Source organism: Chelmon rostratus, chromosome 6, assembly GCF_017976325.1.
Source record: "Chelmon rostratus isolate fCheRos1 chromosome 6, fCheRos1.pri, whole genome shotgun sequence".
NCBI classification, from domain to species: Eukaryota; Metazoa; Chordata; class Actinopteri; order Chaetodontiformes; family Chaetodontidae; genus Chelmon; species Chelmon rostratus.
This window is the reverse complement of record NC_055663.1, coordinates 8,209,634-8,228,332: the sequence shown is the minus strand read 5'-3', so window position 1 is coordinate 8,228,332 and position 18,699 is coordinate 8,209,634. Positions and strand designations below refer to the sequence as shown.

At 42.0% G+C, this 18,699-nt stretch overlaps 1 protein-coding gene across 2 annotated transcripts in view; it reads left to right on the top strand.

Moving 5' to 3' along the window:
• The first annotated feature begins 770 nt into the window (after positions 1 to 770).
• The window catches only part of kiaa0513 (KIAA0513 ortholog), a 28,346-nt gene continuing 10,417 nt past the window's right edge, over positions 771 to 18,699 (top strand). The window contains exons 1-10 of one of the 2 annotated variants that reach the window (XM_041939082.1): positions 797 to 847; positions 4,924 to 5,123; positions 8,413 to 8,999; positions 11,473 to 11,572; positions 11,950 to 12,023; positions 12,344 to 12,414; positions 16,768 to 16,975; positions 17,066 to 17,106; positions 17,210 to 17,273; positions 17,871 to 17,948. In XM_041939082.1, the coding sequence (XP_041795016.1) occupies positions 8,605 to 8,999; positions 11,473 to 11,572; positions 11,950 to 12,023; positions 12,344 to 12,414; positions 16,768 to 16,975; positions 17,066 to 17,106; positions 17,210 to 17,273; positions 17,871 to 17,948 (1,031 nt within the window). In that variant the 5' untranslated portion in view covers positions 797 to 847; positions 4,924 to 5,123; positions 8,413 to 8,604. Of the gene's footprint in view, positions 848 to 4,923; positions 5,124 to 8,412; positions 9,000 to 11,472; positions 11,573 to 11,949; positions 12,024 to 12,343; positions 12,415 to 16,767; positions 16,976 to 17,065; positions 17,107 to 17,209; positions 17,274 to 17,870; positions 17,949 to 18,699 lie in introns of both variants that reach the window. The other variant, XM_041939081.1, reaches the window with a different exon arrangement.

The following is an 18,699-nucleotide window of genomic DNA, read 5'->3' as shown; positions in this document are numbered from 1 at the left end:
TGTGTGTGTCTCTTGTTAAAACTCCATGATAGCATGATTTGTAGATGCAGTTTAAAATAATTTTTGAGAGTGAATAGAAATTGTACAGTGAGTGAGTGAATGACGAGTGACATTTCTAATAAATTTGGGAATCAAATGGATTTCCCAAAGACTATATATACTATACATCATGAAATACCCAAAAGATGTGCAACATGCCTTGTTAAAATTTACCATGGAGAAATACAGCATCATCCTTCATCATGCACCAAGGGATGCCGTTATCCTGAACAGTTAGTATATCTGGGCATGCCCCACATCCGGTTAATGTAGACCAGCAGAAGTTAAAACATTTGTTCTGCAAAATAGCAACGTCGAATAATGTATACTGAAGTTATTGTATTTGATTTTTAAAAAGTTGTCATTTCAAAATATTTAACGAGGACAACAGCAAACCTAATCTAACCATAGTTTACTCACAACTAAATATTGTAAATAATATGTTCAAGAAATGCATTTGGTTGCGTGATTTGACGGTAATTCGTTTAAAAAAAACAACGTTTAACCCTTACTGAAGACAGAATTTCCTTAAATCATTGTCGCTCGAGGTCCAAATTGAGTCATCATACTTTTATTTTGTAAGATATATCCGGTAATATTCATGCTGACTTGACGCAGAACCACGACGGCTCGGACGCGCTCATTGGCTGTGCTGCTTGGCATCGTCATTAGGTTCCCCCCTCGTCGTTTTCGCCCCTGTTTGCGCATGCGCTCGTTCTGTCTCGATCCCACAGTCTCGAGCAGGACTTACGACGCACAAACATCAGTGAGGATCGGCCGTTTCTGCTGTCGGCGCGGGACATTTCATGTACGTACAGCTGTTACTTTAGTTGTTGTGTTATGAAACAGCAATTTACACGTACGAGGCTTATTCTGTGACGACTTGTAAACGCAATTTTTGCATGGCATTTCTGTTCATTTGAAGGTTTCTGGGGGTCAAAGCGGAGCGACTCTTCTCGTCATATTTTGGCCTTAATCATTTCAATAACGTTACAGTTGTTTTGATGTGTATCTGGCTTCACTTGCAGATACACCTGCATGACTGACGCGGGGTATCCCTGTTTGAAAATACCAGCGATTAACGTTACAGGAAACGTCAGCGTTTTTGCTGTGTTTATTCAGTGCTGCTTCCTATCCCAGCTGTCAAGTGCGCCCAGTCCAGCGACTTGAACTCATAGGTCAGCATTTGTGCCAAATAATAAGCCATGGTCTGCGCTATGGGAGTCCAAGCACCTGTTTTATTCATATGTTTTAACTGTTCACATTTTAATTCATTCGCGGCAGATTCTGGTTGTCCTCTATGGAGACAGCGTAAACCAAACCTCGTTCAGTAATATTGCAATATAAGGTGGTCTTGCTCATTGACAACGATGTATACCAATTGACATAGAACACATCAAGCTTTTTGTTAATAATATTTATTTTATTTATATTCGGCACGTGCATCATCCACCAAGCACATTGTATTTACATGAAATTTCAACTCTTTATTTTTCGCCTACATCTAAGTTCAACAAGCTTCTTTGGAAAAAAAACAAAATCTGTACCATGGCCAGTTGTAGGGAGGGTATCGAAGAATGATATTTTAGAACAGAAGTGCTGCTATAGAGCAGTGCTGCCTATGACTCATTGGAGATTTCCTCCTCTGTCATGGCGTGGTTTACCAGGTATGCGCGCTTGCAGAAATCGAATTATAAAATTGCCAGATTTTTTAATGGAGTCTGGCGTGACGTTCTCTCAGTGCGCATTATTGGAGCAGGTACACAAACAAATGGCAGATAATGCATGTCCCAGAACAAAGCAGTACATAATGAGTACATGATAACTATGAACACCTACACGCAAAGGAGACAGATCCATGAGAAATATGGAAATAAAACATGCTGAAAGTCGCTGAAAGCTATTCTACAGAGTCATACTACACTTTTAAAATGTTCCATTACAATTGTCTAGAGATTGTCTAGAGATCATTCCACAAAGAAAGGACAACCTGACAAAATATTGCTGGGGCTCCAGTTCTTTGGAGTGGAGTGCTTGGTGTTATCTGGAAGTGCACATGGAGGAGAACTTCCTCCCAGGTTATATAGCATCCATCACTCCTTCCACTCTGGCTCTGTAGTGTTTGTTTAGTTACTGTGTTGTGCTGTGCTGTATTGTGTTGGGCAGGCAGGCATTTTGTCTGTACTTGGCTTCTCCTATGTTAGATGTTGGGATGTGGTGGAAAGCCGTGTGAATATGGTCTATAGAGGGACAAAGGGGGACATGCTAAGTTGAGAGGTGGTAATGGTATTAGTATTGGACATATTGCCCATGTGTCCTCTTTGACCTTTGTTTGTGCTGTTATTGAGTATGTGTCTTCAGTGGGAACTGCATTGAAACCAAACCCTGACACTTTCAGTTTTGCAGTCTTACTATAAAAAAATGTATTTGTACTTTCATAGTAGATTTAGTGGATAAGGTGCACCACACTCCATGTGCACACTGCTTTCATGTCTGAAATCCAGCTTGTCCTCCGAACACAGATTTAGTGTTGGTGTGTTTGGAGTGTTGCCTGTGGTCAGCAGATTACATCTGTAAGTGCAGTCCCCTCAGCTGCTACACTGGCTAACCTCAGCTGAGATACTACACCTGACTTATCTGCCATCAGCCACATCTGCTTGTCACACATCTATTGTAGCATGTGATGCGCTGCCGTGCAGTTCAGCTCTCAGACTGTACCCATCCTGAGCTTTAAATGTACAATTATGGAGATATTTTGTTCCATATAACAAAATTACCATATTATACAGTATAGTAAATCAATGGTTATCTGGCCAGGTGGTGGGATTTCTGGCTTTCAAGGTCTATTGTAATAATATGTCTTTATTATTGTTGTCAGTAATACAAAGCTATGCCAAAGAATGGACTGTTTTTTTTGTTTGTTATTTTTTTACATTCAAATTTCCCATTGACAATTTTGAGTGAAGCTTGTTTGCTATGATGCACATTCAAATGCGAAAGCGAGCAGAAGTTCCTTCTTGCTCACAGAAGCAGATAAAAGTTATTTTCTGCCCCTGTTAACGCCTGTAATCAGGTGACACACACAAACACTTCTTTCTGATAGAGCCCAATCTTGACTGGCTCTTCAGTGCCAAAGCTCCCTGCTGCCTGCAAACGTCTAATTCACCTCAGCTGGAATATACTGTGCGCCAGTAAAAATGAAACGCGAATTTGAAAATGAAAATGTACCTCCACAATAGCATGAAAATTATAGATGTGTTATTTGGGTGAAAATGAAAATGAAATTGAAATAATCAAATTAGCATTTTCATAGTAACATAGGCTACTAATATGGGTATTCGATGACCATGTTAAAAATGAAAATGGAAAAGCTGCGTGACATTTCATTTTCAAATACATAACCTGCTCTAAAGTGGATAATATTCAAATGCATTTTTGTGCGTACTTTTATTATGCATTATGTATGCATAGTATAGCATTGTTGTACCTTAAGTTAAAAAAGAACACAGAAAAATCCATATGAAGCAGTTTTCACACAGCATAAATTAGATCCACCGCACAGCACTTATTTAAAAAGAAAATACGTCACTTTTAAAACTGGTTTGCCTGTTACTCATATTATGTTCTTCCGAAACAGTGGTGAAGAATACGAGGAGCAAATAAGCCAGGAGTTCTCATAACAACAAAACTGCCATTAACACACCTGTCATGCAGCATTTGAAAGCCAGTTTTTTAAACATAGTCCGGTGCAATGCTCACTACACAGAAAACACAGCGGGGCTACCTCATAACACTCCCAGCAAATGTGACGGAGAACAGTGAGGGCAAAATGGCAGCACCGATCTGTTATAACTGAATTGAGTTCTCTTTTGTAGCTCAACCAAAAACAAAAAACAACAAAAATAATAGTACAGTTTCTGAGTCCCTTTGTAAGAAGTACCAACAGTGTTATCCTCACATCACCTCAGCTGGGAACGGGAAACAACCTTGTTTTCAGCCCTTTGAGCATATTCATCCGAAGTATCAAAAGTGGCGAGACAAAGAATGTACTCGCTGATTGTATTTTGGTGACTGAGACGTCCCAGTAGACACAATAATAAGGATTCTGAACAACTCGCCGTCTCAACTTACACAAGGAAGCCAAAGAATTGTGGGTCGGGGAAATCCCCAGTTGGGTATTGGTTCCTACCTCCATCAGGCCGATCTTTGTTCAGGAATGCCTGAGAGAGCTCTTTGGGTATTGGACTAGTGGCCTGCGAAGGGGACTTTGAAAGCACCTTGCCCACATGCTGAACTGATATCCTATAATGCCATATTTGACGTAGAAGAAAAGCTGATTAATTGCTTTGCATTTGCCGCATGTTGCTCATAAAGCCTGGGTGACAGAGATAGATGAACTGTGAAACACCACGAGTGTTGAGGGTAACAGAGGCTCGCTCATATCTTGCTCAACTGCTGTTTTTGTGGCTGAGTGTGCTGAATAATATTTCCTGGGGGTGGGAGAGGCTTGGGGGCACGTTGCATAACGGCGCTGGCTTCCATGTGTGAATCATGCTAAGTGCAGCATACACTGAAGATGAGAAAAGGGTTTGGGACGATGCTGTTGTGCTGCACAGCTTAGCAACAAGCAGAGATCCTCTCACACCACATCAATCAAGCTCCTCAGTATCTTCCATCATGATAGAAGCGACTCCTTCTGCGCACATCACCGCAAAGGACAGTGTTTGTGTGGGGGCAGGGGTGTTTAATGGGGGCTCCCTTTCTGCTCATGGAAGCAGAAATACTGCAGCCTTTGCGGTCTGAGTGAAGGAACTCTGATTTACTGAATCCCTCTGTGTGTGTGTGTGTGTGTTTGTATGTGCATTTGTTGTGGTCGTGGCACAGGACAGGAGGACAGTTCACGTTAATCAGGCCAAATGGCGTCACTGGCCGGCAGGTGATTGTACGGCTGCCATCCTCCCCCCCAGCAGGGAATCACGACAGACCGAGGGGCTCTGCTGCTCGCTCGGCTCGGCTCAGGCCTCCAGATAAAAGCTGCAAGGAAAAGACGTGACAGGCGACATTTCACACCTCCAGTATCGCCAGTAAGACTGATGAACTGTGGGCCATATGCTCTGTTGTCCTTGCGAGACCTCACAACACCCCAACCAAAGGGTCATACAAAGCAGTCGTCCTACATATGAACACACACACACACTGAGACATATTGGGAAGCAGAATTTTAAAGTCTTCAGGCGTTGTTCGCACCTAATTCCTGAAGTGAATCACCAGAAACCAGTTTTGTCCAGTTCTGTGTTGGTATGAGGAACTTTTAAAGGAAACCTTTTTGGCGTCCTTCTTGTTCACATTGAGCTCAGGTAGGGATGTTCAATATCTTGGCAACTAAAGCCTCACTAACATACACAGTTAAAACACAGTTATGCTGTCGATGGCCATCTGAACAGATTTTACGACACAAAAATGTATTTTTCGTATGCCATTTCTAAGGCGCTCACATATATTCATTTGTATACCATGAGGGGGCGTTTGCAACTCATGCCCCATTTTACATTGTTTTGTTTGGCGGCACCATTTGTCGAATAAGGACAGGTGGAAAAGGGCAACTGTTTCATGCAGGAGCCGTATTGTTTCATCATTCTGATTGTTTCAATTGTCCAGTGTTATCATTTATCACGTTTAACAGTCAACTCTGCTGGTCTGCTTCATCAGGACTGTGTAGGTGTGGTTTGAGCAGATTAATTTGACAGTGATCAAACAACCCACTGTTATCAGAGTCTGATTCAAATGTTGCTAAATCCTGATTGGTGCACGTAAGAATATGACATCACTTTCGTCCCACACACTTCAAACAGCGAGAGGTGCGCTGACGAAAACACAAATCCAGAAAACTCTCATGTTCAGTAACCACAACTTTGACAGAACATAGTATGTTCATGTGAACACCGCTTTCCTCACAGTAAGAAGCTAATTGAGAAAATATGTCTTTAAATGAATGAAAGGTCTGGAAGTCATCAAAATGAGGCAACAAACAATATATACAATGAAATTTACATGCAGGTCTTTATGTTGGCAGTGACAGTGAGTGGTGAATGTAAAAACTGCATTAGTGGATGACAAATGTTCTGGTGTCAGAGGGTCAGTGACACTGTATGACTGCTGACTGTTCGCCATGGTGACGGCTTGTGGGAGGAAACTGTTCTTGTGTCCGGTTGTTTTGGCACTCAGTGATCTGTAGCGCCCACCAGAGGGGAGAAGCTGGAACAGGTTGTGTCCAGGATGTGAGGGGTCTGCAGTGATGCTTCCTGCCTGTTTCCTCAGTCTGGAGGTGTGTAAGGGCTGAACGGAGGGCAGCTTTGCACTAATGATTTTCTCAGCAGTCCTTATAGTCCGTTGTCGTCTGTTCTTGTCTTGTTTGGCGGCAGACCCAAACCAGATGATGATGGATGTGCATAGAACAGACTGGATTTTTACTGCGGAGAGACACAGGAAGTGCATCCTCTGTTGCGTCTTCTTGATGGTTGAGTCCACCTTAGGTCCTGGGAGCCTGAGGGTTTCCACAGTGGAAACAGTCTTGTTGAGGATGGTGATAGGGGAAGTGTTGATGGGCAGGTCTAAAACCTGACTGCTGTGCCTGAAAGACATTGCTGTCCTCCAGGATGCCACATAGTTGTCAGTTAACCAGTAATTTTCGGGTTTCAGACAGACAGGTTGAGTTAAACGTAGGCCAGTAGTTTTTAGGTTAAACTTAAAAGAGGTTATGAGATCATTTGTATCATGTTTCTGTGTGTGTGTGTGTGTGTGTGTGTGTGTGTGTGTGTGTGTGTGTGAGAGAGAGAGAGAGAGAGAGAGATAGTTTATCTTTGCCCTCGTGCTGTGTGTGTGTGTGTGTGTGTGTGTGTGTGTGTGTGTGTTTGTGTTGAGGCTAACATTATTATAGCGGTGTATGTTAAGTCGAGACCAAACAGTGCCCTATTATAGAGCAGCTACAGCAGATTAGCTCTAGGATGGAGTGCAGGATGTGTGTGTCTGAAGGAGCCGTTGCTGTTTTCCTCCTCAGAGTGAACGAGGCCAGGGTGAAGCCCTGAGTGGGAGTCAGCAGCGTGACACTGTGCTATGATTTGTTTGATATTAGACGTGTGTTCAGTGCTGTTACACAATAGATGTACAGAAGTGCAGCAGCCATGTAGTGATTGTGAGAAATTGTTTGAACAGATATAAAGCTTACTTTTTGAGTTTCCTGTCCTTGTGGTTTTCAATCAATGATTTTCACTTCCTGTTACTTGCATGATACGAATGCTGATGTGTGAACAAAGAGGAACTAGTTAGACTGTTATCCTGAGCTGCTTTAGTCATTTGAGGTCTCATAAATACAAGCAAAGGGAACAACAAAGGGAACTACACCTTTATAGCTGCACTGGGAATGATGATGATGTTTCTGTACAAATTGCCCGTGTTATGATCTTAAATCACAATGTGGAGCTGCAACATCCTGTTCGTACTAGCTGAGAAGCTGAAGAGTCTCCTTATTTGATCAGAAGGAGTTCTGGGATGTTTTCTCTTGTCTTCAAAATGCTCCTTCCTTTTGTTCCCTATTCCTGTAAGGAAGGAGTGGGTCTCTTCTTAGCAACCTCTGTCAAGGAAACACAAGAATATCCTATCAGGAAGTTGTTTTTTAATATCAGTCCACAAAACCTGCTCTGCTCGGCTGACCGTTTTTTTTTTTTTTTTTTATACAGTAGCTGAGTGTGTACAGTGATCAGCAACTGCATGAATTAACTTTACATGCCTTTTTATACTTAACCCATTTCCATAAAGAGTACATTTTAATTTTTTTTTTATTCCTTTTCAAATTCAAATACAAGTAACCAAACAGAGAATTCAAATAATCATCTCTATATTTTTGGACTTAGGTTGGTTTGAAGGTTGTTGCACAGTAAAATCATCACTTTTTCATGTTAAGCTTCAGCTCAGGCCTTTGAAGCTCCAATGTTATCAGTGATTCAGACAGGTCTGATGCTGGTCGACAACCAGTGAGCCAATGGTGATGTAATCCAATTTCTGTTTTGTCCAGCCAACCTAAAGATATTCTATTTACTATAATGTCAGCCATGGAAAACATATTCTAACATTTTAGAAGCTGGAACCATCAGTTAATCAGTTAATAGACACATTTTTACAGCTCTTGTCTGGTGTTGTGTTCATTGACAGCTGCTTCCACAGTTGTAAAGACGAACCAACCAAGGCAGGATTTGTAGGCAGGATTATCAACATTATCATCCGACTGTGCCAAAGGAATGAAAAACCATAGAAAACATTTTTATCTGAATGCAAAAGATGACCACAATGCTAATTTTCTCCTTCCTTTGTTTACAGATGCATCGGGTTTGTGAGTTCATTTGATGTCTGCAAGCTCAGGGGGTGCGAGATCCTGCAAAATCAAAACCCAAGAACGAAAGTGACAACTAGCACCCACATCTGCGACCACCCTCATGTTCCTGCAGAGCACCGAGTAGCTCTTTCTAAAAACACTGTTGCAGAGCTGAAAGGAAGGGACTCATTTCCAACATGGAGGGCGCAGCAGTGGACAACCTAATTGACTTCGACTTTCCCCCTGAGACCACAGCTCTTGGCGTAGATGGAGGCCAACACCAAGGCCACACAGACATTTTCTCCCCAGAGCCGACATCTTCCATGGGACTCCACCAGCAGCCCATACTGCCAGAGCCCATGGCGCCGACCAAGCCCAGCTCTCACCACCGCCGTCACCAAGACGAAGGAGACGACGACAGCGACGCTACAGAGTCGGCCGACAGCGAGAACGACATGGACCCGCCCTCTCATATGTGGGAGCTGAGGAGGTCGTCATCCTCGTCCGCTCACAGCGGAGAGGACGCTGACGCTGAGGCGGTGGAGAGGAGGCAGTTCATGAAGGCTTATGTGGAAAAGGTGTTTCATGGAAAGTAAGGAAAAACATTTTTTTTCGTTCTGTCTCTGTCATGTGATGAACCAATATGAGGTCAAATCAAAGAGGTGAATTGAAAACTTTTGTCACAAAGGTTACATACTGTGTGTAGTGTGCCCCCGTGAGGCGGTTCTGCATCTGAAATGGACATGGAAATGGACATTGAAGGAAATGATTACTGTTTCTGGGTGTGTGCTCTGTAGGTCCTGAAGAGAAAAAACTGTTTCCATTTGTATGTTTCACATCAAATGTGTTTGTTTTTAGTTTGTGCAGTTTTAACAGACTGCCATCATGTGCCTCAAGCTTCTTCAGTGCTGTACACTCACTCTCGAGGACGGCGTCTGTGTCAGTGATTCCATCACGGCTGGCAACAAGTTTTCTGGTTTTCTTTCTCGTGCACGACAAGAGCTGGAGAGTCCACTGTCTGCTTGTGGTCTCCTCAAAACCTTTTCTAGTCAAAGGCTTAGATGCTTGACCGTACCTTGTTGCTATACTTTTCCTTGGCTCATGGTTTGGCCCTTGAATGCTCCCAACCATTCCTCCGCAGAGTTAATTCAACATTGTGAACACTGTTAATGGACAGAGTATTTGACAGGTCCTTTTGCTGTGTGTGCAGTATTTGGCCAACCCGTCCAGAGCTCAGGTAATTTTGACCCATACCAGGCTATTAATGAAGTAATCTTGAATACCTATAAAAAACAGAATTTGTATTTTTGAACTCTTGATTGATTATGTTAGTGAGCTAGTACAGTAACGGTACTATATTACGCAGTTCTTCATCACTTGAAACGTGGTCTAGTGGTTTTTCTCCATTTCAGTTGCGTTATCAGTTGCTTTATTTGTTCATTAATTTACTTTTTGATGCAGTGATACGTTTTGTCTGCATTTTTCCTGACTGAGTGGTGCTGACAGTTCCCCCTGCTTGAGGCTCTGTATTCACTTGTAGTCACATCAACACTGTTCCATTTTTGTCGCCCAGAATGAAAAGAAGCATTCACCGGTCAGAGATTCCCATGACTCATCAGCAGAGGCCCGTGGAGGACGGCAGTCTGACCGGTGCATGAATGTTTGAGGGGAAATTAAATGTGAGCAGGGTGAAATGTTAACAGGGTGCTTTTAAATATCAGTGTACCTTTTATTGGACTTATTCTGGCATTTTTGCTGCAGGCCAAATCATTTCTGACCGTGCTTGATGCTGTATCTCTGTAAGGTTATTTGCTACATGTTGGCCACCGACCTCTTTGCTCAGTAGTCTGCAGATAGCAGAGTGACACAGTGACCTCCTCTGTAATGTAATGATAAATCTTTTTAAAAGAATTAATTTTTTACCGTGAGAGCTCACAAGTCTGCTGTCGCCTCGTGATGACGTCCACCTTTTCTACCTTCTTCTAACAGGGTCCAGTCACCTGTCACAACTGGACCCTGTTAGAAGACTGCTAATCGTCTCTATCTCTTTCTATGCTGATGAAAAGGAAGAGCCACATGTGTATGTTGACTGGATTATGCAAACTGCTGTTCGCTTTTCGTTCTGCCAGATCAGCCTCAACAAGGTCTTCATTGTGTGAGATGGCCAGTTGTATAACATAATGTACTGTACTGGATTCCACCTATTTGTGGCTTTTCCTTCTCTCCAGGGTCAGGAATATGTATAAGTGGGACTGAAACAACTCCAGTGCAACCCTCCCCGACTTTCTGTCTTTGCTTTGCCTGTCAGCAGCAGATGTCAGGGGAGTGACACTCCCATCCTGTATAACTTTTTACTCTGTGAACCCGCTCTTACCAGCCAAATTCTTGAATCGCTCTGCAGAGAAAACGTTCAGCGTTTGTCCTTAAAGGAATCTTTCAACATTTTTGGATACGCATAATCAAGTTAAATGAGAAAATTAGTGCTACTTTATGCCTGTGAGTGAAATATGAAGCTACAGCAAGCAGCCAGATATCTTTGCTTAGCACAGATACTAGAAACAGGAGGAAACTGCTAGCCTTGGTCTGTTTAAAGGTAACAAAATCCTTCATCTCCCTGGATTACCTGCTAGCAATAGCTGTAAGATTATAAAAACAAGGTGTGTCACTGCTAATTTGTAATGCAATTACACATCTTGATGTAACTAACCAAAGAGAATTTATTTGCTATTTTATTTTGAAATTTTGGACATTTTTCTTTCACTTTAGTTCACACCAAGTCTTGTGCATAGACCTGTCTTATCTTGAACGTTTTCCATCAATCCAAACTAGAAAAAGCTTAATGATGCATGTTTGCATGTTTTGTTTTTTCACAGACATCTATGTGAAGTTCAGCTGTCAGATACTGAAATATTGTTTGCAGATTCCTAGTGCAGTACAATACTTTTTCCAACAATAAAATCAATCTGATAACTCTTAAGTCAACAAACCCAGCTGTGAAGAGACTGTCTTTTAACAGGGTGTGTAAATTAGTGCTGGAATCATGTTTTCGGACCATGTTTTCACAGGGAGGACTTTGACCAGGAAGAGAAGGCTCGTTTTGGAGAGCTGTGCAGTGGAGAGAACGGCAAAGGCAGAGAGTGGTTTGCCAAATACGTCAGTGCACAGGTGAATATTGGGAAATGTCAACTTGTCAGACATCATACGTGACCTTTAAGGGAAAAATAACTGCAAAATTTCAAATGCGCTGGCCGAAGAATTACCAGCTTTTGTTGGACACCTAACCACACCATGAGGGAGTCAGCACAGGCCAGAGTCTACTTTATTCCAAAAGTCCTACTGTTTTGAGAGAGTTGAGACTGAATCCAAAAAATCTGGAATGGTAGTTAGTTCAGTATTTAGAAGTGGAATAAATGCGGGAACTCAAACCAAAATATCTATGTAGTTTTTTATGTCTGTAAATGAGCTGATGAGTGTTGCGATCTTGTCTTTATACCAAGATTTACCGAATAAGCTTCTAACTCTCTGTCATACTGTATTCACAGCGCTGCCACTCCAAATGTGTGTGTGAAGCCACCTTCTACAGACTGGTGCAGTCCTTTGCAGTTGTGCTGTTTGAGTGAGTCTAAATGTGGTTGACTTAGTTGGAGACCGACATGATGCAATCGTCTTATCCTGTTTGACTCTAAAGGATACGGCTGGTGATAATGTCAGAAGTTGTTATTGTAAGCAAGTCCCATGAAAAGACAAAAGTCTCTCAATACTTCCACACTTTACCCTGCCTGTGGCACTTGTGGTCTGCTCATGGGATTTCTTGACAATAAGAAAAATGTGGAGCATCGCCTGCTTTTCCTTTTAGTGAACAAAACAGGAAATTACACCAATGATAGCCGTGAGGTCATGACAGGCTCAGTCTCTAAACAAATGGTGTGTTTACAGATGTTACCAGATGGATGACTACAGCCCAGCCAAAAACCTCATGACTATGTGCTTCACATACTACTACATTGGTAAGGTCTTATTCATTCTCTCTATCATCTTCACACTATATCTGTCACGTATGTCACTCATCCTGAACTGTCAGAGTTGCTACTGTTTTACAGTTCAGCGTGGCGTTGAGCTGAGAAAAGAGTTGCACGGCATAAGAAAGCCAGCTGTGCGTGTTTTCTGTGAATATGGCTCCTCAGTTCTGATTCAGAGAGTGTTGCCACCACAGGTTCTGTGGCTTCTCTTGCAGCAACACCACAAACACATGCAATGTCTTTGTGGGCTTGCATGACGGTACTGTTTGTACTTATGCAAGCAGGACGCTTTGAGTGATTAGTGCACCGCTGTGGCACAATACATTGCATCAACATCTGTCTGCAGTCATGTCTGCTATAAATTTCCACAGACACATGACGTAAACCTGCACTATAGGCAGCTTTGCATAGTGGTGACCGGCTACAAGATGTCTCCAAACCATAAACTGTGAAGAAACATATCTGTTTCAAAGGGAGAGTAAGTTTACAGTTTACAGTTAGTTGTCTTGTGATGCTCGAAGTCTCTGAACTGAAGGATCCATCAGAAGGATTAATTACACTATGTTCCAAACTATTACACAAGTGAGGTATCAGTCGAGTTCAGTTCACTTAGTTTTCAGTTTCATTGAATGGCTTTGGCTGTTTTATTTGTCCTATCTTTTTAGATAACCCCTATCAATCTCAGATGTGTTAATTAGTTGGCCAGGTGATCAAGGGGAAACGAGGTTGTTCACATAATTAAGCAAGTGTTGCTTCTCAAGCAATATGGGTAGGAAGAAAGATTTGTAAGGAGATGGAAAGTGTAAAGTAGTGCATTGTCTTGTAAAAGGCATGAAAATAATTGATATTTTGTGAAGAGAAGACCATCGAGCTAGGGATGTTCATGATTAATCATTAATCAGTTCGTTGCTGTTACCTGGCTAACAATTTGTATTCATTCATAGTGTTAAAAGGGCGGCTATAAAAAAAACAGGTATTTGAAGCTGCTGGTGTCTCTGGAGTCCCAAGAACATCTTGATGCAGAATCCTCCAGAGGCTTGCAGTTGTGTGTACAGCAGTATTTTAGCCCCTAACCGACGCTCACAAAGACACACAAAGACAAACATTTGCAGTGGGCTCAAGAATATACAAAGACTAATTTAAAACAGGTTTATTCTCTGATGAATTGTATAAAGGAAAAAAATGTGCCTTTCAGAACAAAATTATTTTCATGCAGGATGCGGCTCCATTCCATGCTGCACAAAGCAACATTCTCGGTCCTTGGTTGCTATGGGAATAAAGGGAGGTAAAAAAAAATCATGGTTTAGCCACCACCATCCCCTGACCTCGACCCTACTGAGCACCCGTGGAGCATCCTTAAAGGGAGGATCTACGAGGGTGGGTGGCAGTCTTCCTCAGAACAGCTGCTCTGCTCTTCTGTACATGAATGTTCAACAGATGAGAGCTGTTAAAGATCTCAAAGAAGGACTTATTTGTTGATAAGTAACTTTTTTTATTTAAATTGCATTTAGATTTTAAAGTGATTCATGCAACAAATGCAGCAGATTTCTGTTTCAGATTCGTTATGACCTCTTGAATGTTAACTGCATTGTGCTGATAATGCATGATAATTTAGAACAATGCAGTTTGAGTGAAAAAACAAGCTGTTGCCATCATCATTAGATTTGCTTGTAGTAACATCCACATTGGGATAGAATTATTGAGGATAAAAAGCATCTTTAATCATACTGACTGTTTTGGAAAAACAAACAAAAATGGCATGTGCATAACAATTTGGAATAAAGTGTATGGTTTGCATTACCAGCTCGCTGAGTTGCCACTGGCTGACATTACGCTAAGTGGTTCATCAAATTTCATACAGGCCCTAACCCCCAAAGGTTAAACATCAAGGTGATGTCTGTATCAGCCTGACCAGTCTGCAATGCCCATAACTTTCTATCCTATTTTATTCCTCATTCAACGCCATTTAGCAAGTGGACTTCACTGGCTTGTTGGTTAGCAACAGCTTGTGCCACATTTGTGTGCTCATTACACTGTTTATCAAATAACAGATGATTTAAATTATTTCAGCCTGTTTAAAATGCACCTCTTATGTCCACTAGATGTGGATGAGGACGACATATCTTGCACCACATTTCAGTGTGCTCATGATTAGCTTCAAGCCACGGTGCATCACAGATCACAGTGAAAAGTCTTCTGTTCGGGCTCAGTTTGATGTTTATTTGTAGATGGCGGAACACCAAAGTTGCTGCTTCATGTCTGTCGTTTTTTGAACATCTCTAACAGTAGGTTTAAAGAAATGAGAAACATGTATAGACGAGAAAAGCGTATTGATGTCCAATGACAGGTGTTGCCGTCTTCTACTGCTGCTGAGTTTTATAGCGTTCGGAATCCACAAGTGTTGCATTACTGCCATCTGCTGAGAGTACAACCTGTTTGCAGTGTTGACCCAAAGTGATCCCATTCATGACATTGTCTGTTCTATACCCCGGACCCAAATCAGCTGCTGCTTGGTAGGCAACGGCATGTGTTGAAACAACTGGATGTTAAGCATTTAATATTTGATATTTGTCATGCATGCGTACCTGTGTACCAATTATATGCACCCCTGCTAATGCCTTAGACCAAGGATACCACAGGGACAACGAGTTAAAAAGTTGTTTAAACACATTTGCCTTGTAGGCCTTTAAAATACATTATATGAAACCGTATTCTATTGATGTACAGATTGTCGATAGGTACAGTTGTGCTCATAAGTTTACATACCCCGGCAGAATTTATGATTTCTTGGTCATTTTTCATGAATGATAACACATCAACTATTCTTTCACGCATGGTAAGTGGTTGGGTGAAGCCATTTATTTTCAAACAACTGTATTTACTCTTTTTAAATCATATTGATAACAGAAACTACTCAAATGACCCAGATCAAAAGTTTACATACCCCAGTTCTTAATACCGTGTATTCCCCCCTTTGACATCAATGACAGCTTGAAGTCTTTTGTGGTAGTTGTAGATGAGGGTCTTTATTTTTTCAGATGGTAAAGCTGCCCATTCTTGGCAAAAAGCCTCCAGCTCCTGTAAATTCTTGGGCTGCCTCGCATGAACTGCATGATTGAGATCTCCCCAGAGTGGCTCAATGATATTGAGGTCAGGAGACTGAGATGGCCACTCCAGAACCTTTACTTTATTCTGTTGTAGCCACCGACTGGTAGACTTTGCCTTGTGCTTTGGATCGTTGTCATGTTGGAACGTCCAAGTACGTCCCATGCGCAGCTTCCGGGCTGATGAGTGCAAGTTTTCCTCCAGTATTTTCTGATAACATGCTGCATTCATCTTGCCATCAATTTTTACCAAGTTTCCTGTGCCTCTGTAGCTCACACATCCCCAAAACATCAGCGATCCACCTCCATGTTTCACAGTAGGGATTGTGTACTTCTCATTATAGGCCTTGCTTACTCTTCTCCAAATGTAGCGTTTATGGTTGTGGCCAAAAAGGTCAGTTTTGATCTCATCACTCCAAATGACTTTGTTCCAGAAGTTTTGAGGCTTGTCTCTGTGCTGTTTGGCATATTGTAAGCGGGATGCTTTGTGGCATTTGCGTAGAAAGGGCTTTCTTCTGGCGACTCGACCATGGAGCCCATTTTTGTTCAAGTGCCTCCTTATTGTGCATCTTGAAACAGCCACACCAGTTTTTTCAGAGACTCCTGTATTTCAGCTGAAGTTATTTGAGGGCTTTTCTTTGCACCCCGAGCAATTTTTCTGGCAGCTGTGGCTAAAATTTTTGTTGGTCTACCTGACCGTGGTTTGGTTTCAACAGAACCCCTCAGTTTCCACTTCTTAATTAGTGTTTGAACACTGCTGATAGGCATTTTCAGATCCTTGGATATCTTCTTATATCCCTTTCCTGTTTTATACAGTTCAATTACCTTTTCCTGGAGATCCTTTGACAATTCTTTTGCTTTCCCCATGATTTAGAAGCCAGAAATGTCAGTGCAGCACTGGATGAAAGGGTCTGTCAAGAGCCCAGAAACTCACTGACCTTTTATACACACACACTGATCACAAGCAAATAGATCACAGGTGAGGATGGTTACCTTTAGTAGCCATTCAAACCCGTTTGTGTCACCTTGTGTGCCTGTTATCAGGCCGAACCTCCAGGGTATGAAAACTTTTGATCAGGGTCATTTTGGTACTTCCTATTGTCATTATAAGGTTTTTGTGTGATCATTTATATTATCTGAAAAATGGCCAAGAAATCTTAAATTCTGCCAGGGTATGTAAACTTATGAGCACAACTGTATGTCATCATTTTAAAAGCTCTGCTCTCCTCTTGTTAAGGGAAGTCCCAGCCGTCTGCCTCAGAGCTGCTGGATCGTGGTGGACCTCCTCCCGCTCTGGACTCGTACCTCAACAAGGCCAACTCCTGGCTGTCTGGCAAGAAGGATGCCGCCGAGCGCCTCCTTAAAAACACATCTAAGACTGACGTCAAAGGCTTCTTTGGAGGCCTAGAGAGCAAGCTGAGGAGCTCAGTGGCTCCCAAGACTGAGTGAGCAAATGCGTCTCCTGCTGTGAATTCTTGTCATTAACACAGTCATATATAGTTTTCATGCCTTACTCTTTGCCCTCTCATTTTTAGGGATGGGGAAAGCCCAGTTGAGACAAAGCCCATATCACCAGGTACAGTGCACCAAAACTCACTTGAACTCACTTGTTAGTTTTCATAAAATATGCTTTAAACATTATTTGAGCTGTACCTGTCATGTTTTCTCCTCCACCCCAGTGTCTGAGGAAAAAAAAGCAGAGAAGGTGTACCTGTACACCCACCTGAAACAGCAACCCATCTGGTAAGCTGAGGAAACTCTGGCTACAGAGATCAGATACAGGAGCTTTGAAGATTTAGCATGTACTGGCTTCAATCAGAAGCTCATTATGTGGCTGTTGTATATATATAAGCTTCGACAAAGAGCTCTTAAACTTCCACAAAGACCTCTTAAGCCACTGCTGCAGTTTCTCTCATGTCCATCCATATGTTTCTTATTGATTGGTGCAGTGGAAACAGACTGTACTACACTGACACATTGTCACATTTTAAGTTCATTTGGCTTATGTGGTAGCAAATGCTTGCATGTTCACACATGCACCAGACACAGAGTAACTGTGAAGTGTTTCTGTCACATCTGATGAACGCAAGTCCAACATTCACTCTTTCTTTAACAAAAAATATGTTGTTCTGTAGCTGCGAACCAAAACAGTAAAAACTGCCTGCCATAAAAACCAAAACAATGAGCCTAGAAGACGGTAAATAGCTGTGTGCAGCTGAGGGGAGCTGCACATTCAGGTGATAATGCTCACCACTCCTCACTGTATAAAGGATATTACTACATGGGCATCTCAACTTTTTCTAATTTAATCTATTAAATGCCATCCCTTCTGTCATTCAGGCATACACTAAGATTTTGGAATGCTGCGTTTTTTGATGCCGTCCACTGTGAGAGGAAGAAAAGATCACCAACCACGAGGTGAGTCTGGATGGGAATCTAGACATATAAATGAAACTGTTTAGCTACATAATCTATTACAGCGTCGTATGAATTGTGGAAAAAATGTTGTAGCTTTTTAAACATAAGTGGGCAGTTGTTCTGCGTGTGTTCCTGTCACTGTGTCTGTTTTGAATAAAGGTTGGAGGTCCTGTAGTGATGTAGTACTGTATCTGAAGACAAATGTCAGAGTGCTGTTCATTGTGCTTCAACCTAAACCAGGCGCGGCAGTGTGGGTGGGCCTAATGGGCCTGGGCCTAATGGGCCTGGGCCTGTGCAACTGTTCCATCCTAAATGACTGGGGAGTATATATTTTCTTCACTTTTACTTGTAATCATTAAAATTAACATTTAAATACACAACAACTCTTTTTCATTACAACATTTATTAGGCTTCTATCATGTGTGAAGTCTGGACCAATCACAACAGGCCGTTTTACAGTGGCCCCGGCCTGTTAAGCCCACTCACACACACAACAAGTACAGAGGTTATTCTGCAGCAGGCGATGGGGCAATAAAACTTCCATATTGTAGGCTGCAGCTAAATAAAAACTGAAAATTCTGCATACATGTCGATTCATAAATTCCTTAAAGGAGTTAGAACGGAGTCGCCAGAGCTGATAGAGCTGAAGAGTTTATTGTCTCTACATTGCCTTGAAAGCACAGAGCATTTCTGCTGAGGCAAGGTTATGAATTGACAGCACAGTGCTCCGCTCTCTCTCTCTCTTGTTAAA